Source organism: Falco naumanni, chromosome 4, assembly GCF_017639655.2.
Source record: "Falco naumanni isolate bFalNau1 chromosome 4, bFalNau1.pat, whole genome shotgun sequence".
Lineage (NCBI taxonomy): Eukaryota > Metazoa > Chordata > Aves > Falconiformes > Falconidae > Falco > Falco naumanni.
The window spans coordinates 34,332,178-34,358,033 of record NC_054057.1 but is presented as its reverse complement, the minus strand read 5'-3'; the positions used below and the strand labels follow the sequence as shown (position 1 = coordinate 34,358,033).

The window sequence follows — 25,856 nt, the reverse complement described above, 5'->3', positions numbered from 1 at the left end:
AAGAAATTGCCTTTCTCGGGAATGTGACCCACTGAAATCTGGCAGACTTTGCGTTTGTTCTTCCTGCTCCTTATTAACCTGGCAATCTCATATCTAAGGGAAGAGTAACCATGCTGGGTCTAAACAGCAGCGTATTGCAAAAAGCATCGGTATGTTCCACGCAGCTTGTGGCAAGTTTGTTCCATGCAAAAAGAGCAACATCCATCTATCTATCTATCTATCTGTTTGTCTGTCTGTCTATCTATCTATCATCTCTCGATTGATTACTAAGCATGGACAAAGCCCCTGACTTATGGGGAATTTAAGAGTGGAAGAGATATGAAGGAGGGAATTGAAAGGGAAAAGTCAGCTGTAATTTTTTGTTACCCATTTGAAACAGAAGTCCCTAGGCAGCTTTAGCCTGCACTGTAATGCAGAGGCTGTCTGGAGGGGCAGGATGACAATATGATTCCTCGCAGGCAGCACGCTTCTGTTCAAAGCTGTGACGTGAACATTCCACATGTCTAGCAGAGCGATGGTGCTGGAGACATATGGAGGTGTCCATCTTCCAGGTGTTTGAAGCAGAAATGGCCATGGGGGAGGCTCTGGTGCGGCTCTTTCAAAGCGTACCCATTACCTTCCCACTCCTTTCCCCACTCCACTTCTATTACAGTGTTCCAAACTCAGACCCCCAAAATTAAAACAGTATTTTACAGCTTTGTACAGAAACCTCAGATTGCAGATATTAATTACCAGGACATGCTCTGAGAGAAGAAGCAAGGATTTGGCAGGACAGCTGAAGTCCTCTTTTTTCTCTCTGATTTCCCTCTCTCTACAGCATGCTGGCTTGCTTCTTGGTTCCCCTTTGGGAGGTGATAAATCTGAATTTTGCTATCGAGGCTGGGCATCTGGTAAGGCTACCCTGTGCTGTTGGTATCCTCCCTGTCACCCTGTCCCAATGTCACACTGGTTTGGGGGATGGAAGAGGGCAGGGAAAACCCCACAGGACTCCTTGTAAAGAAGGAGGAAAACAAGGTCGATGAGACCTTTCCCTTTGCATGACAGCTGGCGGGATTAGCCACAGCACTGGGCAGGGATGAGCTTTCCAGCTTCTCTCCGAGGGGCTGTCCAGCCACAGGTTCCTGCTTGCGGATGACAAGCAACGCTTTAATCCCAGGGCTTGGCCTCCGCAGCCGTCCCGCAGCTCCGCTCCAAGACCCCACCACCTCAGTGCCTGGCTGGCGGGCGCCCGCTGCCTTCCCAGGCTAAGCACCGCTGCCGTTGCACGGGACACCCCTGAGGAAGGTGAAAAAACTAAAATGAAAGAAAGAGGAAAGAAGGGCTCTCCCAGGCTGCTTCCCGGCGCCGGGCGGGCAGCTCCCGCGGGCGGGCGGAGAGGGAAAGGCGCTGTGCCCCGGGCGGCAGCGCGGGCAGCGAGGCGGGCAGCGCCGGCACCCCGGCGGCGGCAGGCGGCGGCGCGGGCAGGACAAGCAGCGCGGGCAGCGCGGGCAGGGAAGGCGGCACAGACAGGGCAGGCAAGAAGGCAGGCGGCGCGGGCAGGGCAGGCAGAGCAAGGCAGCTCGCGCCTCCCGGGGAGGGCTCTAATTCATCACCCCGCTCAGAGGAGAGGATGGGACGCCGCTAAACTCCCCTTTTCTCCCCTCCTCCCTTCCCCCCTCGCCAAGCAAGCCCACCCCACCCCCTCCCCCTTCCACTGCTCTTTCTCTCTCCCCAAGCAGTGAGGCTCGGACAGTGCTCGGCTCCGGCGCTTTATTTTAAGATGATCGGCCAAGGTCTTTGCAGATAGATTTTATCTGAAGTTAAATAGCAGGCGCTCGCCGCTCCCTCGCCAATAAGTCATTTTTAATAGAGACAAATCGCCCTGGACGCCCCGGAGCGCCGGAGCCGCCGCTCCTGCCCGCGCCCCCCGCCGAAGGCGAGCGGGCAGCCCGGGCAGCTCCCTTCTCCCGTAAGTGTCCTGCTCGGCGCAGCCGGAGCGCGGCCGTGTGCGGAGAAGGGGAGGCGAGGGGGGGAGAGCCTGCCAGCCGCCCCGCCGCCCTGACAGTGCCTGCGCCGGATGCACAGCGGCCGCGGGACACCTCGGTGCGGAACGCGGCGAGGAGATGCGCAGGGGCGGCGGGCTGCGCCGCGGCGCTCAGCCCCTCTAGGCTCGCCCATGGAGCGCCCCGCGGAGCCCCGGCAGCCGTCGGACCCCCCACGCCGTACGTATCCCCGCCGCGGCCCCCCCGCGGCGGCGGGGCCGCCCGCAGGGCACGGGGGCGGAGGAGGGCTGGGGTCGGGGGTGGGGGTCCGCGCCCGTCGGGGCGCCCGGGGCGAGGTGCCGGCCCGGGGCGAGGCGCAGCGCGCCCCAGGAGCGGCGGAGGGAGGTGGGTGCTGGTGGGGTTACGCAGAGCCTGCCCGCGCGTCCCGGAGGCGAAGCTCGTCTCCTCGGCTCGAAGCGCCCGGGCGCAGCCGGAGCCCCGATCCCAGCGTCTCCTGCCCCTGCTCCCCGCTTCGGCGCCGCTCCGCTCTCCGGCGCGATGCCGGGGCTCCGCGGCTGCCGCCCGGTGCTCACCGAGGGCGCGCAGGCAGGCGGGCAGGGCTGGCGGCGGCACCCCCGGGCCGTCCCAGCCCACACCACGGGGCTCTCCCGCCCAGTAAAAGGACCGGGCGCCGGGGAGCGCTGCCTACAGGCGCTCTGCAGCCAGCCCGGACCGTGCGATCACTTTGCTCTGACGCTGGATTAACTCGATTTTAATCGTTTTTTGTTTCCCCCACCCCCATCCATCCACACACCCCATCTCCTCCTTCCCTCCCGCCCCCCCCCCCCCCCCCTTCCCTACACACCTCTCTTCTCCCCTTGTCTCAAGCCTAACCTTGTCTTGTGGTCATGGGGTGTATAATTTCATTTTTGCCTAGGCTGGTGAGAGCTCTGCTTGTTCTGTAAAGTGGATGTCAGGTGGATCTATGTTCTGGAAGGAACAAAGAGGCAGCGAAGGCAGCGCGGGGGAAGTTTGAGCGGCGAGGATGCAGGCTGTGTACTGGTACGCGGTCCTTCTGCTGCAGCCCACCCTTTACCTGGTGAGTGCCCCCGGCCCCTCGCACGGGCCAGGGAGGGGGGAGCTCGGCTGGGAGGAGGGCACCAGCCTGCTGGAGAACGAGCAAACTCACGGCAACTGCCGGCGCCCCGCAGCCAGCCCTGCCCCGTCCTCCCGGGGTCGGGCCGCGGCCGGGGCGGGCGGGCGCAGGGCTCAGCCGGGAGGGCTCAGCGGGGTGCGGGGCAGGGGGGGCAGACCCGTAACTTCTGCTCCGCGGGGAAGGGGAGCGCCGCCGGGCGGGAGCGGGGCCGGGGGCTCCCGGGCAGGGTGCCCCGGTGCCTGCAGGGCCACCGGAGTGCCGCCGCGGGCGCGCCCGCCCGGGCTGTGAGCCGGAGGCAACTTCTCGCCCTGTGCTCCCTCCCGAGGGCGGGAGCCCCTCCGGAGGGGACCCCCCCGGGGTGGCACTACGGGCGGCGCGGCACAGGCGTGCGGGCACTCGGTGACGAGCACAGCTAGTGTTTTCCGCGTGAAGTGTCATTGACTTCCGTAGCAAAGCTCCTTTCAGATTACCGGGGGAACACGAGTAAACAGCGCCGTTATCTCCTTCAGCGCACACTTTAATCCCCCTGCGATCGCAAGGAACAAAACAAGGCAGGCTGCTCCTTTGCAGCCCGTACGCTCGCTCGCCTGCGAGGCGTTAGACAGGCACACGCTTGGCGAGAGACCGTCCCCGTGGCGGCGGGGTGAGGGAAAAGCCCCTTTTCCGGGAGCGCCGCCGAGGGAAGCGCCCCGGCGCCCGCACAGGGGGAGGCGACGCCTCGGCCCCGGCCCCGGCTCCGCGGCCGCCGGCTGCTGCCTGTGCCGCCGCTCCCTGCGCCACCGCGGACGCGCCACCTGGGGGCGCTGCGGGGCAGCGCGGCGCGGCGGAGCGCGGGGCAGCCAATCCCCGAGCGGGCCGGGCCGGGCCGGGGGCAGGCGGGGCGGCGCGTGCCTCCCGCTGCCGCGCTCCGCCGGGGCTCCCGCCCGCCCGGGGCTCCCTGCGCCCGCCCGCCCGGCCCGGCCCGGCCCGGCCCGGCCGCCGTGCCTCCCGCCTGGGGCCCCTGCCCTCGCCGGGCCGGGACGAGCCGCGTCTGCCGTGGGCCTCTCTCCTCCCCGCCAATTTTATAGCCGGGGGTGGGGGGACCGGGTAGGAAAGCGCGTGTGAAATAATCTATCAAAAAGCCGGAGCGAGATCGATACGTCGTGTTAAATTTTGAATGTGTTTGCTGGCAGTTAAACTGCTCTCGACTCATTACAACAACAGTGCTGGATTTATTCTAATGCGCTGCAGTCTGAACAACAAGCGCATTAATTCTCCTTTAATTGTAAACTGGGAGCATTTGAAAACCATTCAGTGTGCAAATTATGCTGATTCAATTACCGTTTAGTTACAGACTTCATTACCTGAATGCCTCTTTTTTTTTTTTCTTTCTTTCTTTTTTTTTTTTTTTTTTTTCCGAGGGCTTGGCATTGCAGAGTAAAGGAGCCGATTTTCCAGTTTCTTTCGAAACAATGAGAAATATAATAGTAATAATAAAACCACCAAAAAAAATCGTGAATAAAAGACAAGCTAGGGGGAGGGGACACGCTCTTCGGCTAGGCTGTGTCTCCTGCCAAAACACTCTGGGGGGATCCAAAGGAATTTCCCTGTCTAACCCAATTCTTCTGAGTCGGTACTTCCACGTTTATGCCAATCTCTCCCTCTTCTCCGTATTTCGGGAGTGACTCTGAAAGTTTGCATTAGGCCATCGCGTGATAATAAACTGTTTGTAAGCATCGAAGCATGAAGTTTTGATTAAGCTTTAATGCGGTGCCACAAACCAGCCAGGTGCAGCACTTTGTTGTGCCTCTCCGAGTGTGCGCGTCACCCTGTGTGGACTAGAGCAGTTTCAATTACGAATTAAATTCTCAGTAGCCAACCTGTTAGGAAGGGCAAATGAAGCGGCAGCACAACCAGCTCCCTATCGAGTTTGTTAAAAAATCCTTTTTGAGAGGGGTTACTGATGGGGGGTGGGGGTGGGGGTGTCTCGTGTTTCCTTCCCCTGCGCCTGAGCCAGGCGGTGCTGGGGGGCAGTGAACAGCCGCAGCCAGGCTGGGCTGCCTCCAAGTTACTCATTTACAGACACTCGCTGGTTTGTAATTTCTCTTCACACAGCAAACCACTGCACCCCCCCCCTTCCCTGTCCCCCAAGTTAAACCCCTTCCTAATGAAATCTTGGGGGAAAAGTGCTTCTGCTTTTCTCCCCCTTTTCAGTAGAACCGTGTGCCGTCCAGCCTTATTGACTGAAATTTATAGAGGTCACAGCCGACCAGAACGAGTAGGAATTTTGCTAGGGTAGAGACGGTTCACCGTATTATGTTTATCGATAAGATCATCAGTTAGCCTCTGCGAGACATGCGTTTTCTCCTTGTTTCGAGCTGTGTAGTGTATTGAAAGTGTTACATTTGATTTGCAATGGAAGTGCATTTCCTTTGGCCTAAGTGGATACCTTAGTACTTACTTGGTAGAATTAGGAGTTAACCTATAAAGGTTATTTTCTTTCTTTACATGTAGAGAGCTGCAGAAAGTGTTCAAACGGCTACACTCGGTCTTCTTATTTGCCACGAGGCTCATTTCACCGCTGTACTTTCGAAAGCTTCTCAGTCTTATTCTGATGGCAATGTTTTCTTAACTAACGGTGCCGTGCCGAGCTCGCAATCGTCATTAAGGAAGAGCACAAATACCGGGAAAGAAAAAAACACCCGGAGATCGTAGACTCTTTCAGGTTTGAGCTCTGTTCATAAGGGCACCGGGGTTTTACATTAAGGGTTTCCCTTAATGGAAACCTTCTCGTTTAATTTCCGCCTAGTTGCCGGTGAATTTGCAGTCTGACACCACAGGACAATAAACCGCCAGGCCGTTTCTTTTCATTTCTTTCTTTTTTTCCTGGGTGGAAGTAACCTGCGACTACAAAACGCGCGGGCTACTGGCAAAGACAGCAAGGCTCCTAACTCGTTATTTCTCACCGGGACAGGTCAAGCGCGGTCCCGAAGGAGCAGGCAGATCCTTTCCGTGCCGGCTGCCAAAGAGCCCCTGCGTGAGGCAGGGGCCGGCGGGCCGCTGGCCGGCACCTTCCGACGGCTCCGGGCTCCCGCACCGTCCCGCCGCTCGCCGGCCGCCAGCCGGGCCCTGCGCACCCCCGGCAGCCCCGGGCGCCGGCAGGCACGATGCAGGATTTCACCCCCCGGCCCGTTCACAGGCTCTGCCTTCGCTTGCTCAAGGGGCAACTTCCCGCACGGTACAGGCAAGGAGTGCACCGGTTTTGCTGGGATCACCCCGGCTTGGAGAGACTTCGGCTCATTACTTAGGTACTCCTTACTCGGAGTAGCGGGTACGGAACTAAAACCAGTCCGAGTTTTGCTTTGTATGCTGCTAGAGTAAGGATTCCGCCCCAGCCCCCCACAGCTTGTCGTCTTTTCCCAGCAAAGTATTCCTTCCCCGGTGGGTGTGTAAATCTGGGTGTACACCAGAGCTGGCTGGCAGAGCGTTTTAACTCCGTGCAGAATTAAAGCAGCGCAAAAGCAAACGGAGGGGTGATTTTTCCCGCCCCGACGACGGCTGCGGGCAGGTTGTTTCGCGCGGGGGGGGCCTCTCTGCGCGGCGCTTTGTCAGAGCGGTGCGGCTGCGGGGTCCCGGGGCACCTTGTTTTACAGGGCGGTGGCTTTGGCAGAGCGTTTTCAAGGAAAACAGCCTGCTAAACTCCTCCCCGTGCCAGGCTGGGATTTTAAGGTCTGTTCCACACCGTCACTGCAGTTCGGAGGCCTTCTGAGAGCCGAGCCGAGCTCTCCTGCAAAAATGTTGTGAATAACAGAAGTTTAAAATTGTCCTCAGCGGTGGCACACTTGCTACGGTGTTGACTGAGGGAGGTAAACAGGGGGTTAGTGGCTCCGGAGTTTGTGTACATTTAATTTTCGCTCTCTGTCGCACTGTTTGCGGTCATTTCACCCGGGTTAATGAAAGCTATGGCGAACGTGGAGAGGTATCACGTGCCGGCGAAGATAAGTTGTTCCCCCCCCCCCCCCCCCCCCCCCCCCCTTTCTTTTTAAAGATAGTTGCTGATTGTGACCTACTTTGTCACGGGAGGGAAAAAAAACCCCACCAACTCAAAACACAAACCCACAAACCTCTCTCTATAGGCAGCAAAGATAAACAAAGATAAAGGAAAACAAAAAAGAGAGAAAGAAGGCATTGTCCTGTCATAATCACCACCCACAGTATTTGCTCAGAGGCAGTTGGTGCTGAAAGCTCTCTGGTATTGCCCCCCCCCCTCCCCCCGTAAGGGATTTCTTGCGATTTGGAGCCTGACGTCGAAGGCGGGGAGGGGGGCAGGGGACTTGGCGCCCGGGAAGACAAGTGGCTTTTTGTGCGAGAGAGTTTACGTAGCTTTAAGACGATCCCGCTCCCTCTTTCTAAAGGAGTTTGAGAGGCGCTTTCGCAGTGGTGTAGGGGGAATAATTACCCTTTCGGAAGGTAAGGCACGGGAATAGCAACCGGACTCGGATTTCGTATGAGGGAAACAAATTTATCAGCGCTGGAGGTTTTTCTGTTAAGTGGAGGATGGTGCATTCTTTTCCTTCCTTTCTTCCTTCCTTCCTTCCTTCCTTCCTTCCTTCCTTCCTTCCTTCCTTCCTTCCTTCCTTCCTTCTTAACCAGCAGGGACCTGTGCTAGGAGTTTAAGAAGGCGTTTCCTCGCACTGAAATGTCTTTTTCCCGGTGCTTAGTACACACTATTTTAATTTCTTAAATCGCTGAAGAAAGCGGTCTGGAACAGATTTCACCTTTTAGGGAGGCACGTGAATATAATCCAATATCCCCGCCTCTCTTTGACTAGCCAAATCTTCCAAGTCGGTACCTAGAGGTATCCATTTTAAGCTCTTTAATATTTCCCTGCATCTCTAAACCGCCATTTTAATTAACAAAAAGCCAATTTCCCAGTCGTCTTGGAAAGTGCGGTGAAGCAGGTTAAGAAACCAATTGCTTGGAATAGCCAGCACTTGGAGAAAATGCATGTGTGAGCCATCCTTCCCTCCACAGGATTGGCTTCTGTTCTCCCGACTGGGTTTGGGTGAAGTTATGCTGCAATTTATCAGATAGTTTAACACCCAGCTTGCTCTTCTTGTAAGTCAGCATTAAACCACCTTCTGGGTGCTTTGTAAATACAGCTTTAGCATTTTTTTTCGTGCAGCAGATTGACATGTTGACGATTCTGCTTTAAGAAATGTGACAGTAAAGTGGAAAACCAAAGGCTGGCAAGCACTTCATCAAGGATAAAAAGGTTCTGCTGTAAGGATGTCACTCAATTTATTGTGAAAGTCGAATGAATTACGTTTAATGAAAGTGCTCCCCAGATGAATATTACCAGCAATTTCCTGAGTTGGCTCTGTCAGATTGATATGAGGAAATGCCAACCCATATCAAAAAAGATCTCCAATCTCAATTACTATGCAAGCTTTCGAAGAGCTCCTTTTTATTGATATGATATATATTGGCGGGTTCTCAATGCTGTGGAAACTGCTTTCTGTTCAACAGGACAGCATATTTCCTAGTTTATTGTTTAACCCTACGTTTCTCTGTCTGTTGTTTAAACTTCCGCGGGTGCCCTTGGGTCCCCTTCTGGAGGGGAAATCGCCTCTCATCCTCTTTCCCTTTCTGCGACCTAAAAAGACCAAAGTTGTGTGTCTGGCAGAGAGCAGGGGCGATGCTCATTGCAGGAAGTTTTCTCAGCCTGGATGGACAAAGCCGAAGGTCAAGAGAAATAACTCGGCTGAAGCAGTGGCGTTGGATCCGCTCATTTTCAGTGCATGTCCAGGCGACAATCCAGAGCACGGTAGCTCTGTAACGCCTAGCAATCCCAATATGCCCGCCCTTTCTTCCTCATTCCTCTAGGGCTTCTTTGGGCAAATTAGAAATTCACTGAGCCCGCGAAGAGAGAGAAAAGCTGTTAAGTCGCCTCATCTACATAAGAATTGACTTCGTGAGAGGCCTTTCAGTTGTACTTTAACTACTGTGAAACCGGTCGCTGTTTACGAATACAGCTACTTTTCCCAGAATCCATCTTGTTGGGCTTGTTTGTGATTAAAAGAGGGATTCAGTCAGCTTGCTTCTACCACTTCCCCGTTCTCTTTCAATTTTTAAACCGAAGAGTGGAGAGAGACGGTGTTGAAGGGCAGCCGGGAGGTGCTTGGTACTCTGCAACAGGACGGGGACATGGGCACCTTCACACGTGGAGCTGCGCTCCCTGCAGGCAGCATTAAAGAGGAAGCAGAAAGAGCTTGTCCTTATCACATGTCGGGTTAGTTTGGGTTCCCATTTTCCTGTCCGTTACCGGATCCGCGTCTAAAACTTTCTTCAATGCACAATTAGTCCATGTGCTTTTTGTTTTTTTTTTTTTTTTTTTTTTAAAGCATGTTTCCCCCTCCCCGCCGGAGATGGTGAACCTTTCGAGCCGCGGGAGGCTAGTGCAAGCGCTGCGGGGAGAGCGGACGAGGGCTTGCAAAGGGACTGGGACAAGGCTGGCTTTGAGGTGCCCTACTCCGCTCCCGGCCAGGGCTGGCGCTCCCCCCGGCCGCCCCCCCCCACCCCCCCCCCCCCCCCCCCCGCGCCCTGCAGCACCTCGGGGAGCTCCGGGCGGGCCGGCAGCGGCGCCAGCACCGCGGACAGCGCCCGGCCCCACCGCCCCGCTCCCGCCCGGGCAGCCCCAGCCGCGCCGGGCACCGCGCCGGCCTCGGAACGCGCCTGTCACAGACGGCCTGTCCCAGGCGAGTCACTGCTCGGGGCCACCGCTGCTCACGCATCGCCCACAACCCGCTCCGAACTTGTCGTTTGGCTGCCTGCGTCAGTGTTGCTGAAGGAAGGAGCAGATCGAAGCTGACTGGCTTTCCTTTAATGGCGAAGCAGCTGCTTTATTTTCTGGGGTAAAACTGACTAGAGGGACAATGCGTGAGTGTGGAGGGGAACAGGGATGGATCTTGGATTTTGTCATCTTGGATCCTTGGCAGGAGGAGTCTGGGGATCAGGAAGGCTGTTCTGGGATGCTCGGCTTTGTCTCATTCTATCCCGGGACAGCAACAGCTTCTCCTTTTGGAGAGAGAGCAAAGGCACCCGAGAGCACTGGAGTCAAAATGAGCTATGGGACATGGCTGACACTGAGACGTGAGAGCAGGGAGTGATTAATTAATGACGCTTTCTATGCTGTGGGTCATGGCAGGAGTGGTTCTCAGATATAGCTGATGTCATCTTTGGGGTAGTGGCACCCTGAGGCAACTGTGAGAGGCAGCCAGATCTTGCTTCCTTCACTTGCTTGTGTCCTGGCAGCCAGTGCTGAGGCTATCTCCCACCTCCCTCCTTGCTTTCAAGAGGAGATAATCGCAGGCAAGTACCTCCACCCCTGTAAATTCCCACTCACTATTGACAGAGCTGTCTTCCAGAGGTCTGCTGCCTGAAAAGCACTTGTCAATGAAACACTGACTTTTGGCAAGGCAGGTATAAGTGGATGACTGATGGAGAGTCCTTCAATAAAGGAATGTGATGGGAATTGAGCTGAGCTGAGGGGAAAATCAACCCACAATCCCCACCAGCCCTCCAGACAAAACCATAAGACATTTATTCCTGATCCATATTCTCCCGTGAATATTGGTAGCGATTGTGATGCTTTTGCTAGACATTTTCCAGTCCCTTTTGATTACACCATGTCTCCGTGCGTGGTGCCTGGAAACTGTATTGTCTGCTTCAGAGATACTGCTTTTATCTTCCAAATGCCACCCTCATTAATGTCAGTGTCTCGCAGTCCAGCTAGTGACAAATGTCTCAGGGACGTTCATCTGCCTTGCACACTGCATCCATCTCTTCAGGCGCCCTGTCTTTTCCTCTCCAAGCAGAGGTTTAGTAATATTTTCTTCCTTGCTCCCTGTGTCTGCTGTGAAATGATTTGTCCACTAGTTGGTCTCTGTCCTGTCTGTTCACATGGTAGTTTTGCCAGTGTCCTCTGGGGTGTCACCTCTCCTGTTAATCTGTTTCTCACTTCAATGATGGAACCAGTGCATGGGAAGATAATCTGCTCTTTTCACATCTGCAGATTGTCGAAGGGGGGCAAATCAGGCTTTTTTGCTTTCTGGGAGCCCACCAAATGATAATGATACTTGTGCCCTATTTTCCTCAAATTTCATTTTCTAATCCAGACTTAATGGAAAAGCTAAAGAGTGAAGAACGTGGTTGTTTCTTTGTGTGTGTAACCTGATTGTTTCTTATTGTGTGCACTTGTGATTGCTCTTTGTTTTTTTGCTTGTTTTGTTTTATTTTGCTGACCTTTTGAAAAACTGATAAGTAAAATACACTTATGTTATTTTCTTGTTTATTTCCTTAAACTTTGGTGATAGCTGAACAGGATCCCTAGGGTCAGCAGACTCCTTTTAGCAGCAGAGCTGACAGCCAAAATAATACCAGGAAATAAGTGATCTAGTACCCTCAGTTCTTGGAAACACCTGTTATTATAATATTTGATAGGTATATATAAAATATATATTTTAATTATGTTATTTATTTAGAAAGAAAAGCAGAGAGTCACTTAAAATCTAACCAATACAGTATCCTCAGTTGAAACCCAGAAGATGCTACTTACCTTCCTAGTTAGAACATCTGAAGCTTTGATCCAGAAATCACTAAACTCAGAGTTAATTTCTAATAATTCCGGTAGTTTTGGATCTGGATCCCTATGCGTATAGTGCTTCTGCCTGATACTGCATACCTATGCTAGAAATAACATAAGTAACAATACAAATGGAAATGATTGGTGACTAGCATGTCTTTGATTAATGACTAGTATGTCTTGCCCCCCCGCCCCCCCCCCGCCCCTGCCCCCCACCATGTCAGCCCTGCATTATGTGGGAGTTAATTTTCAGCTGTCACCGTATTTCCTGCATTTGTCTTAGAGGTGCATATGAGCCACTAAGTGAAAGGAAAAAGAAAAAAAAGAAGACACGCTTTAGCCATATATTGAGAACACTACTGAAAAACAAAGGCTCCTGTACAGCAGATCCGATGGGTCTGATTCTGCAGTGTTACACAAGATAGGATTCCTATATAAATCAATGGTTTACTTGTGCGAGGACAACAGATTTTGTCTCCTCTCGAAGATTAAGTAGACCATTTCTATCACCGAGAATTGCTTGTCATTATTCCAATGCCACTTTCAATTGAAAATGTAATTGGCAGGTCTTAAAAAAATTTAACTAATGGAATTTCTGTTATGGATAGTTCAGATCACCTGTACCGTAATATTTATCTGCACAGTCATTTTTATAAGCCAGTCTTGATTGAACTTTTGAAAAACAATTCTTCTGCTAGGCTATTTTGTCAAAAAATGTTGTCATAGGCCTTCAGGTATGTAAAAATGCTTGTATAAAATTAATGGACTGCTTTTTATATTTACAATCTCATTCATAGCATTTGAGGTCTTGCAAAAGAAGATATGGACTTAAAATAGGAATAATATTAAAGCTGTGTCCTCATGGTTGTTGCACTGTCAATAGCAATATTGTAAAATAGTGGTCTGTTTAAAATCGGAATGTTAGTCTGTAATTTGACTCTAATTTAGAGTAATTTCTGTTGTCACTTTCTGCAGCTACTCTGTATTACATACAGAGTTTTTTCTTTATGTTTATATGGGGAATGCTTTGCACCTTAAGAATATTTTGTAAGCAATTTTGCTAGCTAAAACATAGCAATAATGCTGTAGTTTTATGGAGGACAGTTGCTGAGTGAACAGATCCTTAAAGAACAGGGAAATAAGGATTACAAACACAGAGATGTGACATAAAAGATGTGCATAATAAATAGTACATCAAAACCTTCACCAATAAATAAGATGGGCTCCATCCTGCTGCCTTCATTTGTAATGAATATTACCTTAACAAGGCACACAATTTTATATTCCTTCTCCCTGCTTCCACAAAAAATTCCATTTGCTTAATTGGCTTGCTTGTAGTAGATGGTAGCGTAGTACATGTTGCAAACAGAGGTTCAAAAGTATGACCCTTTAGTAACACTACTTTCTAATATCTGAATTATAAAATGTTGGGATTTTGAATAGTTACTTGCACGAAGGATTTCCTCCATTTCAGTGGAGCCACTTCTCTGAGTGGTCACTTGGAGTGAGTAAGAAATGACATTGTTTGGCCCTTGATCAGACAGTGGTCTGTGTGAACCATCTCCTGTATCTTCAGCTTCTTTCTGCTGAATCAAATGGGGGTACCTCTAGCTGTGTCCCTCCTTCCCCTGTGAGCAGCTCTACTAGCACTAGTAATTGCAATAGGATACTATCCCACAGATTTATAAATGTATCAGAACACAGTTTGTGTTTGCATCTTAAATGCACAGAATATCTGTTAGCTAGAGCAGAGTGTGGATCTTGGAAAAGTTATTGGGTGGATTAGCAGATTGTAATGATATGGTTCAGTCTATCAGTGTAATGCAATCCAAATGAATATGGAAATGTGTGACTAAGCACATTAGAGGAGGTGTGAGTGCTGCTTCACAATTTATAGAATATTCTGAAATTGTGGGGTTGTAGCAAACACTTCAGAGTAGATGCCAGTGCTTTGTAACTTCTGTTTAGAAGCAAAACACAAGTTTAAGTGAAGTCAGGAGATTCATATAGGTTTCAGTACTTTACTGAAGCAGGACCATAAGAAAGTGAATGCCTTTATGCTTTTTGCATTTCTGTTTTTAGGATATAAAATGTTCTTCTTCCACGCCAGAAAAGATCACATACTTAAATCATTATAAATGTGCAAAGTAATATTTTTGCTGAATTTACCTCTGGGCTATTTAGGATTTATTACAGTATTATGCCGATAACCAAGCATTACACTACCTGCCATCCCTTAGCCTAAACATATTTTCTTTATTATTATTGGATAATAAACAGTTATCCATTAATTATTAGTTAATAAATATTTTTTTGCTTAATTCTGAATCTTTGAAATCATGATTTGTGACTTATTCTGACTACTGATTCAGCTTCTGAAGAAATAGTCTGCAAAGTATCTTTATCTCTGAAATGAAACTTTTCAAATAGATAATTGATTTGTCTTTCTTGGTTTTAGTAAACGTGTTATTGAAGTATTCAGGCACCACCACTTACTGTTTTCTGGAATTACAGAGAGATGCAAATGGTGGCATATCTGTGGCCTGTATGCAGTGTTGTATCTGTGCTCTAGATTTGAAGTCAAATTTCTACTGATGTACATTTTTTGCAGACCCCTCCAGATTTTTTTTAACCTTTGTGACCATGTGAAACAAAAAATGTACCCTTACCTACCCGTCCACAGGAAACGTGCATGTTGATTCAAGACCTTTCAGAGGAGAACTTTGGCATTCGTTCCTCTGGTTATAAAATGGTGTCCTTAGCTTGATAAATATTCCCATTTTTATCAGGTGGTTGAGAATGATGTATCATTACATTTTGGCTTGAGTTGCTTTGTGTGAATTGGCTATTCATAGCTAGCACAGGAAGGGAGAAGTGAGCATTATAATAAATGTGAGAGAACATGTGTGTATGGCTATGTGGCATTCATAGCCTTTGGTTGGAGCAACTTAAGTCTCCTGCAAAATTAAAAAGAGCTGAGTGGGCTCTATACACTTTCATTTCTAGCGTTATTTCTGTCATTGCTGTATGCTTTAGTAAATTTACCCAGAAGAATGTTGTCCTGTCTTTAGTCTGCCGTGAGACCCTTCCTTTTGATCCAGGTCTTTTTGCTCTCTGGCAGAATGGCTCAATGGCTGCAGCACTCCTTCACCCAGAGTAATGACCGCATGATTTGTCCCTCAACTTCTATGTTGTGTTTTATCCAAGTGGCACAGTGTTAGTCATCTATGTCTGGCTAAAAAAAGAATCTGTGCTGCCAGACGTTATAGGTGGATGATTTGCTTTAGCTCAACAGGTGGAGCTGTGACTTCGCTAGCCTGTTGATTCAGGCTAAAATTCAGCTAGCTGAACAGGTCCCTGCCTCAATTTTGCTCACATATTTTACGTTCCCTAAATTTGCACATAAATAAATACATTTCCATTGCTTATGGAAAGTTTTTAACCTCCTGACCGGTAAAACACTTCAGGTAATGAGAAACATATGTGCTCACGTATTCATTAGGAAAAGTTGTTCATTGGTGGGAACATGATGGTTCTAGGGGGCTGCTTTGGAAGGTTTTTTCTTTGCATATTAATGAGGAAATTAGACTGAGTCTAAGACAGTATTTCCACTTAACCCTCTTTGGGTATGGTTGACCTTGCATGATTGATGTAAGATTAATCCCTGAATTCTAGGAATTTTCTCTGCCCTGTTTTTTTGTTAGGACCTCAAAGACTGTAGGAATGTTTAGAATAATTGCCTCTTCAGCATGTTTAGAAAAGGCTGCTTAGAGTGTATTTAGTTAATAACTTCTGTAAAAATAGCAAACTCATTGCTTCTACATCCCACAATTCTCATTTTAAAGACTACTTGCAACTCCCATGGTCCATGGTCCATGTCACCCTTTCTGTCTTGATGTAGCTGCAGCTGATGATGTGGTGGTTGGAGTAATGGATAAAGGACCATTCTATGCTGGGAAAACGCATCACAGAAAAACAGGGGAGTCACTTGAAATGAGTTGGGATAATAGCGTGAGGATCCACCTATAAAAGTTCTCACTTCTCAGAAGCTTTCAATTCTCCTGTATTCTTGTCCTTTTATTTTCATTTTTCAACATACACCTGTGTAAACTTGGTTCGTTTGACGAGTGTTTAGGGAAGGATTGTTTCCATATGTATTTGTGCATCCCTTGGTAAGTCAGTGCTTCAAACATAATGCTAGATGTTCACTAAAGACATCAGAAGTGTTTCTGATACTGCACTTAGAGTGGCAGAGTCAGTTAGCGGAACAAAGGCAATACTAACTGAAGATTTCAAGTCACACCATCTCCAGTAAAGAAATAATCATTGTGGTTAGATGAAGCAAAGAGTTTCCAAACAAATTTCATAATAAAATACGCTGAAAATATTCACTGAATGCTTATGGAAAAAAAAAAAAAAAAAAGCAGAAATCAAAATGGGAGAGGCTATTTCCTGAACAGAAATGCAGGGTAAATTAATCAAATAAATTGTTTGCCATTAATAATGTGACCAGCTACAGTCAGATTCCAATAAATATGCCCAGTGGGGATGGAAAAGGTCTACCCAACTGAAATTACATTGATAAATTTATCCTAGTTTCCAATGCCTTCTGAGTATGCATTTAGGAAGCTAAAGATGTCATAAAGATACCCTGACAGGAAAAAGATTCAACTACTTTTTTTAATTGAGATAGTTCTCTTCGACAAAGGAATTATTTTTCAGGTTATTTAAGGATGGTAAATATATCATTGCTTAGGTAGAGAATTCTTAGCAGAAGTGTCAGCATAAAAGTGACCTCCAAAGGTTATAAAAATAAACTTGAGGTTATGCTCTTTTGTTTGTTTTCATGATAAGTAAACATGATATGGGAACTACCTTTTTAAAAAATCACATGGTTTAATCTGTTTTGTACCTAAGGAATGTTTGTTATGGTCATCTCTGCTTTTGCTAGAGGATTTGTTAGGAATGGCAGGGAATGTTGGGAATGGCATGTTATTAGTTCATCTGTAATGAAATCTTCTTGGCTCTAAAATATGAATGACTCACTGAAGTTGCATAGCAATAAGTACAGGAATCCAAAAGCAATCCCAGAGCAAATTCCTTCGCAAATTCTCAAAGAAAGCAGAATCTGAATAAAGATTCACCCTGTTCCAATTGCCTATCTTTCACAGTCTTCTCCTTTGATGTCTATTTCTACAAAAGTCTGTTTCCCTCTCAACCTGGACCTCTATTTCATTCTTGGCTACTTAAGAATTGTTTACACAGCCACATGTGCAGCACAACACATTGGTGACTGAGTCAGTGTTACCCGCAAACCTAAGACTCTGACTTCAGTCACAGGCTTGGTTCAGGGCTGAACTTGTCACTTAGGGTTTTGTTGTTTTTTTTTTTTTTTTCTCATACAATATTACTGCCATTGAGCACAGTAAAGAAACATTGCAATGTCCAATGAAATGACTGTGCATAAAGTTTCTCTTACATGCAGTATTCTTTATTCTTCATCTTTGTTGTTTTGTATTGCAGCTTCTAACTTTAATTGGTTAACTACTTCATATTCAGTTACTTAATAATTACTTTACATCAACCTTCCATTCAAGCTCTGGCTTTCTTTAGTGTGATTAATTCAATTCATGACAGTCTGAATACCATCTTTGGACATTTTTCAGTGTGCATGCCCTCACTGCTTGGTACCTTGTCCATGGCTGGTATAAGTCAGACCATAGCAATCTTGTTTTGAACATCCTGGGCTCAGCTGTCAGCCTCAGTCACACATTCAAGCATCCTGTTGGTCAGCTGTGAGAAGCTAGCAGCATGTAGCTAAGCTCTGCTCCCAGCTAAATGACTGCACCTCACATTGAGCTATCACTTACAATAGAATTAGTATCAGCTGTGATAGTTAGACTTGTGGGTTATTTTTGAGCTTAAATGCCAGCACTGCAGTCTAAAATATCATAACTTCTCTAGTAATCGTGCTCTTGGCTCATAGAGGCACATGAAAGCAAAAAATAGGATGGTGCTGACCATGTAGTTCCAGCTGGGTCTGTAACACCCTAGCCTTACAAAAATATGGCAGGGTCACAGGACTTTTCCACTCTCCATTTCCTTTGTCCCCCACCCACGTTTTTCTCATCAGCACAGTGGCTGAAGCCCTTGCTATGGATTTAAGAGATTCAGTTTCTTTCTCTGCTTCAGAAAATGTGAACCCAAACCTCACAGTTCTGAGGTAATTGCTTTAACCACCACCCAGTGGAATAAGCTGGGGAATTTTCTTGATTTTGTTTGTTGATCTTACTCTGTTTTGTTTAATACACACAGGTACTCCTTCATTCAGGAAACAGGGTCTCCTAGTAGGTAAATTCTGTGACGTTTGCAGTATTGTCTTTCTTTCTTGCTCTTTGACCTTATGCATATGAGTTCATTCATAGTGGAAGGACTTCTGATTTTGAGAGCCCTATAGCAGAAAAAAAAGCTTTATTCTGATGTGAAAGAAATTCTTGAACCAGAAAGATGAAACTATGTTGCCTCATCAAATCTATGCACTGGGCATATTGGCAAGAGTAAAATACGGTGCCTAGTTCTAGGAGCAGTTTATGCCTCGGAAATGTCAGAACGTGTTTAAGTTAATTCCTTGCCTTCCTTTGGTGGCTTAGTTTGGACAGTTTAGGAGCTTCTGTGAATTATGCTTTCAGAAAACCTCTCCCAGCAGGGATATGTGGGTATCAAGTTCCAGGTTATGAGCTCCAGCAGGTCCTTGGGACAGAGAGAGAGTGAGCACTTTATTTTGGTAGTTGCAGGTACCTTCTGGGTGTAGCCTGGAGGATCTTCCAAAATTGCTAATACTAAACGTAAGCAATCTTGTACTTTCCTGTTCTTAATCTGCTTGCTTGATCTCCTTTATCTTCACTGCTGCATCCAACTACAATACTTGCCCTTACAATTTAAAATCCCTGTTAGTCTGTTGTAGTACAGTTTATTAATTATTTCTAGAAAGCTGCTAGGTGCCCAAGATCCTGAAGAATTTCATTTTTCCCATAAGAGCAATACTCATGGCTAGCTGTGGGTATATACTGTTAGCTTGAAATAAGTTACCAGTTTGGAGGCTGCTACCCTCACTCCCTGTCCATTATTTTTTAGCTTATAATTGGGTTTGTTTAATGATTTGTACCTATGACTCCCCATAAAAATCTATCAACAAACTACTGCATGCTCTCTCTATGTCTAGCTGCCTTTTCATCCTCAGCGCACCAGCAGGAACTGTCAGTAAAAGGGTGGGAGAACGTGGCTCCAGCATCTTACTTGGTCCAGGGCATCAGGAGCAAGGATTGGTGTGTCTAGCTCTATGGGCTGAAGAAAGCGAACTCTGTTTTGCTGAGCTGAAGCCTGTATAGGTTATTCCACGCAAATAGCTCTGAAGGTTGAGGAATATAAAGAATATTAGGGATTTTTAGCTGTAAAAATGGAGGTACTTCTGGGAAGAAGCAGTTAAGTCTTGAGATTAAAAACACCCAACAAACTAGACTGGCTTTGAATGGGCATTTCAGGAACTGTAAAAATTACATACCTAACAAAAAGGCCATGCCCTACCACATTTCAAAGGTTTTTCTTTCTCCAAAAAAGCAACATTAGGACTTCTCAAAGAAGAACTGTTTGTTGTTTTTTTTTTTTCAAAGCAAGCTGTATTTTCCTGTAATCTTGTTCTCAAAACCATTTTGTGTCAAACTTTCCACAAAGACTAAACAAATATCAAGGCATACACCTTGCAGGGAAAATTTTACTCCAAGTGGTTATAGTTCAGCAAACTTATAAGCAACTTAAAAAAGGTCTTATTATGGGAAGTGTCAGGCAACCTTAATCATAGACATTGCTACCAGAACTATCTATAATTTATAGACACATGTACCGTCCTAGGTGTTCTGAGTGACAGTACTTTCCAAAATGATGTTATCCTATAAATATCTTTTGAGCTTTTTTTAACATTATACTTTGGAGAAGCTCAAAGTGATAAATAGAATGGTTAGAAGAATGTAGTTATTGTTATTATTTATAATTTCTTTATAACACTGCCTACTGTATAGTGGTTACAGACCAGACTTTTAGTAATAACTTTTTCATCATGAGGTTGCTTAGGAAGGGCAGATAAAAGGCTGGGATGTAATGGATAGATTTCTTTGTTGTTGTTTTGTTTTTAAATTAGTAGTGGCAGAGAGCTGTATTTTGTACACATAGGATGAAAACCACTGTTCTTTAAATACTTAAATGTACAGATTGTGTCAAATTATACACAGCTTTAATTATTTTCTAAATATACTGTTCTAGAAGTATAGACATTATAGTACTGTTGGTCCAGAAGAGTGCAATATATTTCTTTTTGAATAAGGCTTTTTCACCCTGCCATCTCTTTATGGCTAGACTTTTTTAATCTGTACAGCTGAAACATGTAGCTTGTTATAGCAGCTCAAACATAATTAGTGATCAGTTTTTGTAGAAACAGCTAAGGGACAAAAGAAATAGTCTCTCATTATTTTTTATTTCTCCGACTCGAAATAAGGAAATTTTTCAACTGGTAAATGAAAATAGATCACCAGTGCCACCAGATCTGGGTGAGATGTACTGGTAGCACGATTAAGAAAGTCTTGCTTCATCTCAGGCTACATGTGACCTTGGGAGAGCTCAGTTGTGCCTTGGGACACAAAATTTAATGTTTCATTTTGTAGAGGTACCATCTTTCACCTTTATGTGGGTTTAAAAATGTAAATAAAATTGCTTTCTGTCAATGGTATATGTGAAGGTCGCAGTCATATTCACTGTGAGAATTCAAACTGCCATTTGACCCATCATTGGTTCAGTAGATAACAATGCATTCTATTCACTTCCAGTAATCTAATTTGTAAGCATTTTATAGCCCAATATTTTATGCCTAGTTGCTAAAAAGTAAGAAATAAACCTTTAAGCACTTCACTGCAGATTTATTTACAGAATAACTGTGTATCAAATAGAGAAGTTTCTTAGAATGCCAGAATATCTTGTATTACAGTCTTGCAGAAATGGCAAGGCTGAGTATCATAAAAGACAGGAGGAATGAGAAGCAAAAGAGTTCAAGGGTTCTCTGATAGTTTTACTTTTAACTTCTATGTCCTTATCTCACACGATTCGCTCACAGATCGTCATTGTGGCAGCTTTGGCATGAATTGTGTTCTAAAATTGAAAACAAACAAAAGCCACTATGCCTGCTGTTTAGAGGTGGCGATGGATAAAAAGATTTTTGATTTAGATGATATAGTATAAATGGATTTTTTTCTAGTTTTGGCAATGCAAGACCTGGAAATAAGTGTGAGGTTTGTTTGCCACAATGCAGACTGCCCAAGTGCCTGCAGGTTTCTCTCTGGATATCTGGAATATTTGTTGGCAAGAGCTTTAGCCAGTATTAAGTCAGGATGTTTCCCATGGTCTGGCCATGTGTCACTATACATACCTTCTGCTGTTGCTTCTTCTCTTGGCTAGCAGACCTATTGTTCTGAAAGTGTGTAAGCTGTCACGCTTTGAGACAGAAACAAACCCTTAAATGTGAAATGCTAGCACGAAATGTTTCTACATGCAACTAATTCTGCATTTGCTCAGTACAAAGAATAGGTATTCCTTCCCTAGAATGTGAACAATGTCTTATTCTTAAATATTTCTTGTGCTGCATTATTTAGAACTTCCTTAGAAACACCTGATATTGGACATAGGTAGAATCAGAACGCTGGATTAGGTGAACTGATTTGGCCACTACTTTGTTTCTGTATCAAGTGGAACACACTGAATACATGTTACCATGAGGTTATCTCTAACTATTTGGGAGTAGCTGGTGAAAGCTAACGACTGTTAGACTCTACAAATTCTTTATGGCAACAGAATTGTGATGGAAACCACTTTCCAGGCTTCCCCCAGATATCCATGGGTCTTTAACAAGATCTGACTTGTAGTATTGAGTGAAGATGCTGTGGCCTAAATTTTTACAGAAGTATTCTTAAGTCTTCTGTGGTGGGATTTCATATAGCTTCTTATATTAGTAACAGAAGGAGTTGTCACTATGGCTGGTAGTGGGGAACTCAGCACCTTTCATAAAGTAGAAGAGCTGTCTGTAAAGAGTTAATGTAAAGAACATACTTGTGGCTCTTTCTTAAGACACAACTGCATAGCTAGATGCAGACAACTATGTGCTTGGTTGCCTGTCTTTTGTGCTAGAGGGACAGGTAGCATCCCAAATCCTGAACATATGTAGCTGAGTTCGGAATAACAGTATTTGAGCAAAGAAGTCCTGCTTCTTAGGTGGACTGTTAGTATGGGTGTAGCTGTGCACAAATGTAAATGGTTTTAGCTTGGAAATATTTCACATACAGGCAAAGAAATGCACTGTATTTGACTACAAAAACACATTCTTTTTGAGTTCAGTTCTGAACCTCAGCATAAATGAACAAGATGAATATTGTATCTGAAACACAGAAGCAGAAGCTCCGTCATTCTGAAATTGTCTCATCCTTCCTCTTGTCAAGTACTTTTCTTGATCTTTGCTTACCAAGGTATTTCTAGGTTCAATAAAGGGTATGAGGGCAGTGTTTATTTGTAGTACTCGCAGCAAGTCTCAGTTTGAAGGCAAATATGTTAAAGCAAGCCCATGAGTCTAAAGAAAATGCTTCTTGTGTTTATTAGCCAAGATATATATTTTTTTTTTAATGAATGTGTTTAAAAGGAGTCTCCTGTTAAGTTAAACGAGATCTAAGAGTACATGCTGACTATAACCAGGATTACTACATGGTTTGGAGAAGTGAAGCTTCGTTAGATTTTTTTTTTCCTTATGCCTTTTTGTGTCAGCCCTTTGAGGAAAAGTAGAAGCAGAAGAGAGCCTGAAGGGTTATAAACTGTAATCTCAACATATTATAAAAACCAGTAAATGTGGGAAGAAAAGTATAGCAGTTGCCTATGCTAGACATAGTCTGATCTAAAGCCCATCAATGAACTGGGCATTTTTCTCACTACCTCCAGACAAATTTAACAAAGTCATCCACCCAGAAATTTTAGAGCTTTGTAAAAAGTGAAAGAACACTCCCTTCTCTGCCCTTCTCCCTCCTGCCCCCAACAAAAAAACTCGCAACAAACAAACAAATCAGAAGTGCAGGGAAGTAAAAGGTGCTACCCACTTTGGTCAGCTCTAGTTTTAGATGCTGAGCTCCAAGCACGTACATCACTTGTCTGACAGACTAACCACAAGGTGGTGAAGTTGGGAGGTGGAAAACAGTTCTCTGCAAGTCACAGTCTAACTGTAGGCACTCAACACAAGCAGTAATGCTGGATGCTGAGTAGAACATCATACTATACAACTACAACATCTCTGTGTGAGGCAATTGTCCTATCTGCTGTAAACAAGAATATTCATATAAAAAGAAGCGTGGCCAGCAGGTCGAAGGAAGTGTCTCTCCCCCTCTACTCCACTCTTGTGAGACCCCACCTGGAGTGCTGTGTTCGGCTCTGGGGCCCCCAACATAAGAAGGACATGGGCCTGTTTGAGCAAGTCCAGAGGAGGGCCACAAAGGTGATCCGAGGGCTGCTAGAGGGACCTTCTAGCAGCCTTCCATTACCTAAAGGGGGTCTACAAGAAAGCTGGAGAGGGAATTTTTACAAGGGCATGTGGTGATAGGACAAGTGTAATGGCTTTAAACTAAAAAAGAGGGTAGATTTAGATTAGATATTAGGAAGAAATTCTTTACTGTGAGGGTGGTGAGGCGCTGGAACAGGTTGCCCAGAGGAGCTGTGGATGCCCCATCCCTGGAAGTGTTCAAGGCCAGGCTGGATGGGCCTTTGAGCAACCTGGTCTGTTGGAAGGTGTCCCTGCCCATGGCAGGGGTGTTGGAACTAGATGGTCTTTTAGGTCCCTTCCAACCAAACCATTCTATAATTCTATGATAACTGGGAATACTTCACCAATTCAGAACAATTAATGCTATGATAGCTCAACACATTTAATCTTTAATTGAAATTGCAGACCTTATGAAAAAATAAGAGTGAGGCAGAAATAACAGAAATATATATATTGATTTGTCAGTAATTGATTAAAAAAAAACAAACCCAAACCAAAACACCCCATGGATCCTGCTCTCATTATGCCATCTCAGATTGATGTTTTGGGATATTATGTGATTTTGCAACTAACTCATCTGTAATAAAAGCCCCAGGGCAGAGAAATATGACTCAGAAAAGGATTTAAAAGCAGCAGACAAACCTGAACTCCTCATGATGCCTTATAAAGCTATTCATAGCTCATTGTCATTGATAGAGGCCTAGCAGAACAGTGAACAATCCCCGTTCTTGGTATTAGCAGAGGTGTGCCATAATCTTTAGATGCCAAAAGGTTTTGCTGTGTCTGACCTAGCTTGAATAGCTGGGCTGAGCTCTCTGCAAGTCTTTACCCGTTACTTAGGTGCTTTGTCTATTATTTTGAAGATAACAGCAGATAAACCAAAGGCTCTTTTCACATGTGTCCATTGCATCATTGCAAATAAATCCAGGTTGAGTTTTAGTTTTATTAAATTGTTCACTATTATGATGAAGAATTGCTTGATGTCACTTTTTTCTGATATGGAAACCATGCTAGTGCCAGTCAAGCAGAACACCAAAGCATGTGCTGAACTCTGAATATGCAACATAAGTTGCAGTGAGACTCTTCACATGTTTAAATGTTTGCTTCCATCTTCTTCTGGGCTGAGGCACATGTCCTGCAAAAACATCTTGTGAGTACTGTAAAAATGGACTTAAGGCTAAATTCTTCTACTGCCAGTGAGTTCGTACTAAAATGAATTAAAATTTTCTATCTGAAAGATTACATTGTAATACATTTCTTAATATAATTCTACCTCATTTATCTTTACTGTGAATTAAAAGCTAAACACCTGAGCAATGCCAAAGTTTACATAACAGACCACTACATGAATTGCATGCAACTCTTGAGGCAACAGCCTGGGGATTTAAACTAAAAAATAGAACTAACAAATATAATTGTTTATTATTTTATATTGTGTCTTATATCTTTGTTACCTAACTTACTGATGGGTATCTGACTGATGAGGGGTAATGATGATTTTGCATGGTACAAAAGCTGAGGATTCTTTAGCAAGGCTGACGGAAGATTTAGGTATTATCCAAAGCAAGGTTTAAGTAGGGTAAACAAATGGTAAGGGGTTGGCTTTCTATCTAGTCTTCACTTATATACTGTGAAATAGTTCAGCCCTCAAATGCTTGGAAGTAAATACTTATCTGGTATCAGTAATACCAGCTCTAATACAGTTTTAATGCTAAGCCTACTGTAAATTTTAAGCTATTGAAATAGCAGAGAAAATGGTGGAGTGACCTTGGGTTACACATCGGTGAGAGTAAGAGGTCTATTTCACTTGGTTTTTGGTCAGAGTTCTCAGAGTTGTGTTTGGCTATTAGTTTTCTTATGTAACCTCTGGTGCATATTACAAAATAACCGTGCTCAGTGCCTGTAGAAAGCTGATTGTCCACTACTTGGTAGGAGATTATGAGGAGCATCATTAGTTACATTACCCAGAGTCTCACCTGAGACTTGATCTGCTGCAGCTAAAGCCTACCTCATCCCCACAGTTGGACAAGACATGTCTGGGGTTCTTGATTTAGACAGAAAAGCATGTCTTTCTGCCTTACATGCTTTTGTTGAAGATGTTGGCCAAGTGTTGAGAAAAATGTAGCCCAGATTTGCCTACCAGCTCTGTTGCAAACCCTTGACATCAGACAGTTACAGTGGCTTTTGGTGTTGCACAACATGCATAAGTGCATGGCATTGCTTTGACTTCTCACAGCTAGCACACAGGTCTGTGTCTGCTTCTGCTTGGTCCTGCCTCTGTTTATCTCATGTGTCAACTGGTGGAACCAGTCCCAGCTTTATTTATGCATGTACCAGTGTTGTCCGTTGCCAGTCTGCACCCACACTTAAGCAAAAATCCATCAGGAGCTTGGGTACACCTCCTTGCTGTGAAGCCTGCCCGGCTCCCTCCACATGGCTCCTTTCCTCCCTTCCTGGGCTTTTCAGGAATACATATACAGAGTGGTTTAATTTGGTACA

General features: G+C 45.8%; 1 protein-coding gene across 3 annotated transcripts in view; it reads left to right on the top strand.

Moving 5' to 3' along the window:
- The first annotated feature begins 1,720 nt into the window (after window positions 1-1,720).
- NXPH1 (neurexophilin 1) overlaps window positions 1,721-25,856 on the top strand; it is a 142,536-nt gene continuing 118,400 nt past the window's right edge. The window contains exons 1-2 of one of the 3 annotated variants that reach the window (XM_040593545.1): window positions 1,721-1,948; window positions 2,899-3,060. In XM_040593545.1, the coding sequence (XP_040449479.1) occupies window positions 3,007-3,060 (54 nt within the window). In that variant the 5' untranslated portion in view covers window positions 1,721-1,948; window positions 2,899-3,006. The other 2 variants (XM_040593546.1, XM_040593547.1) reach the window with 2 other exon arrangements.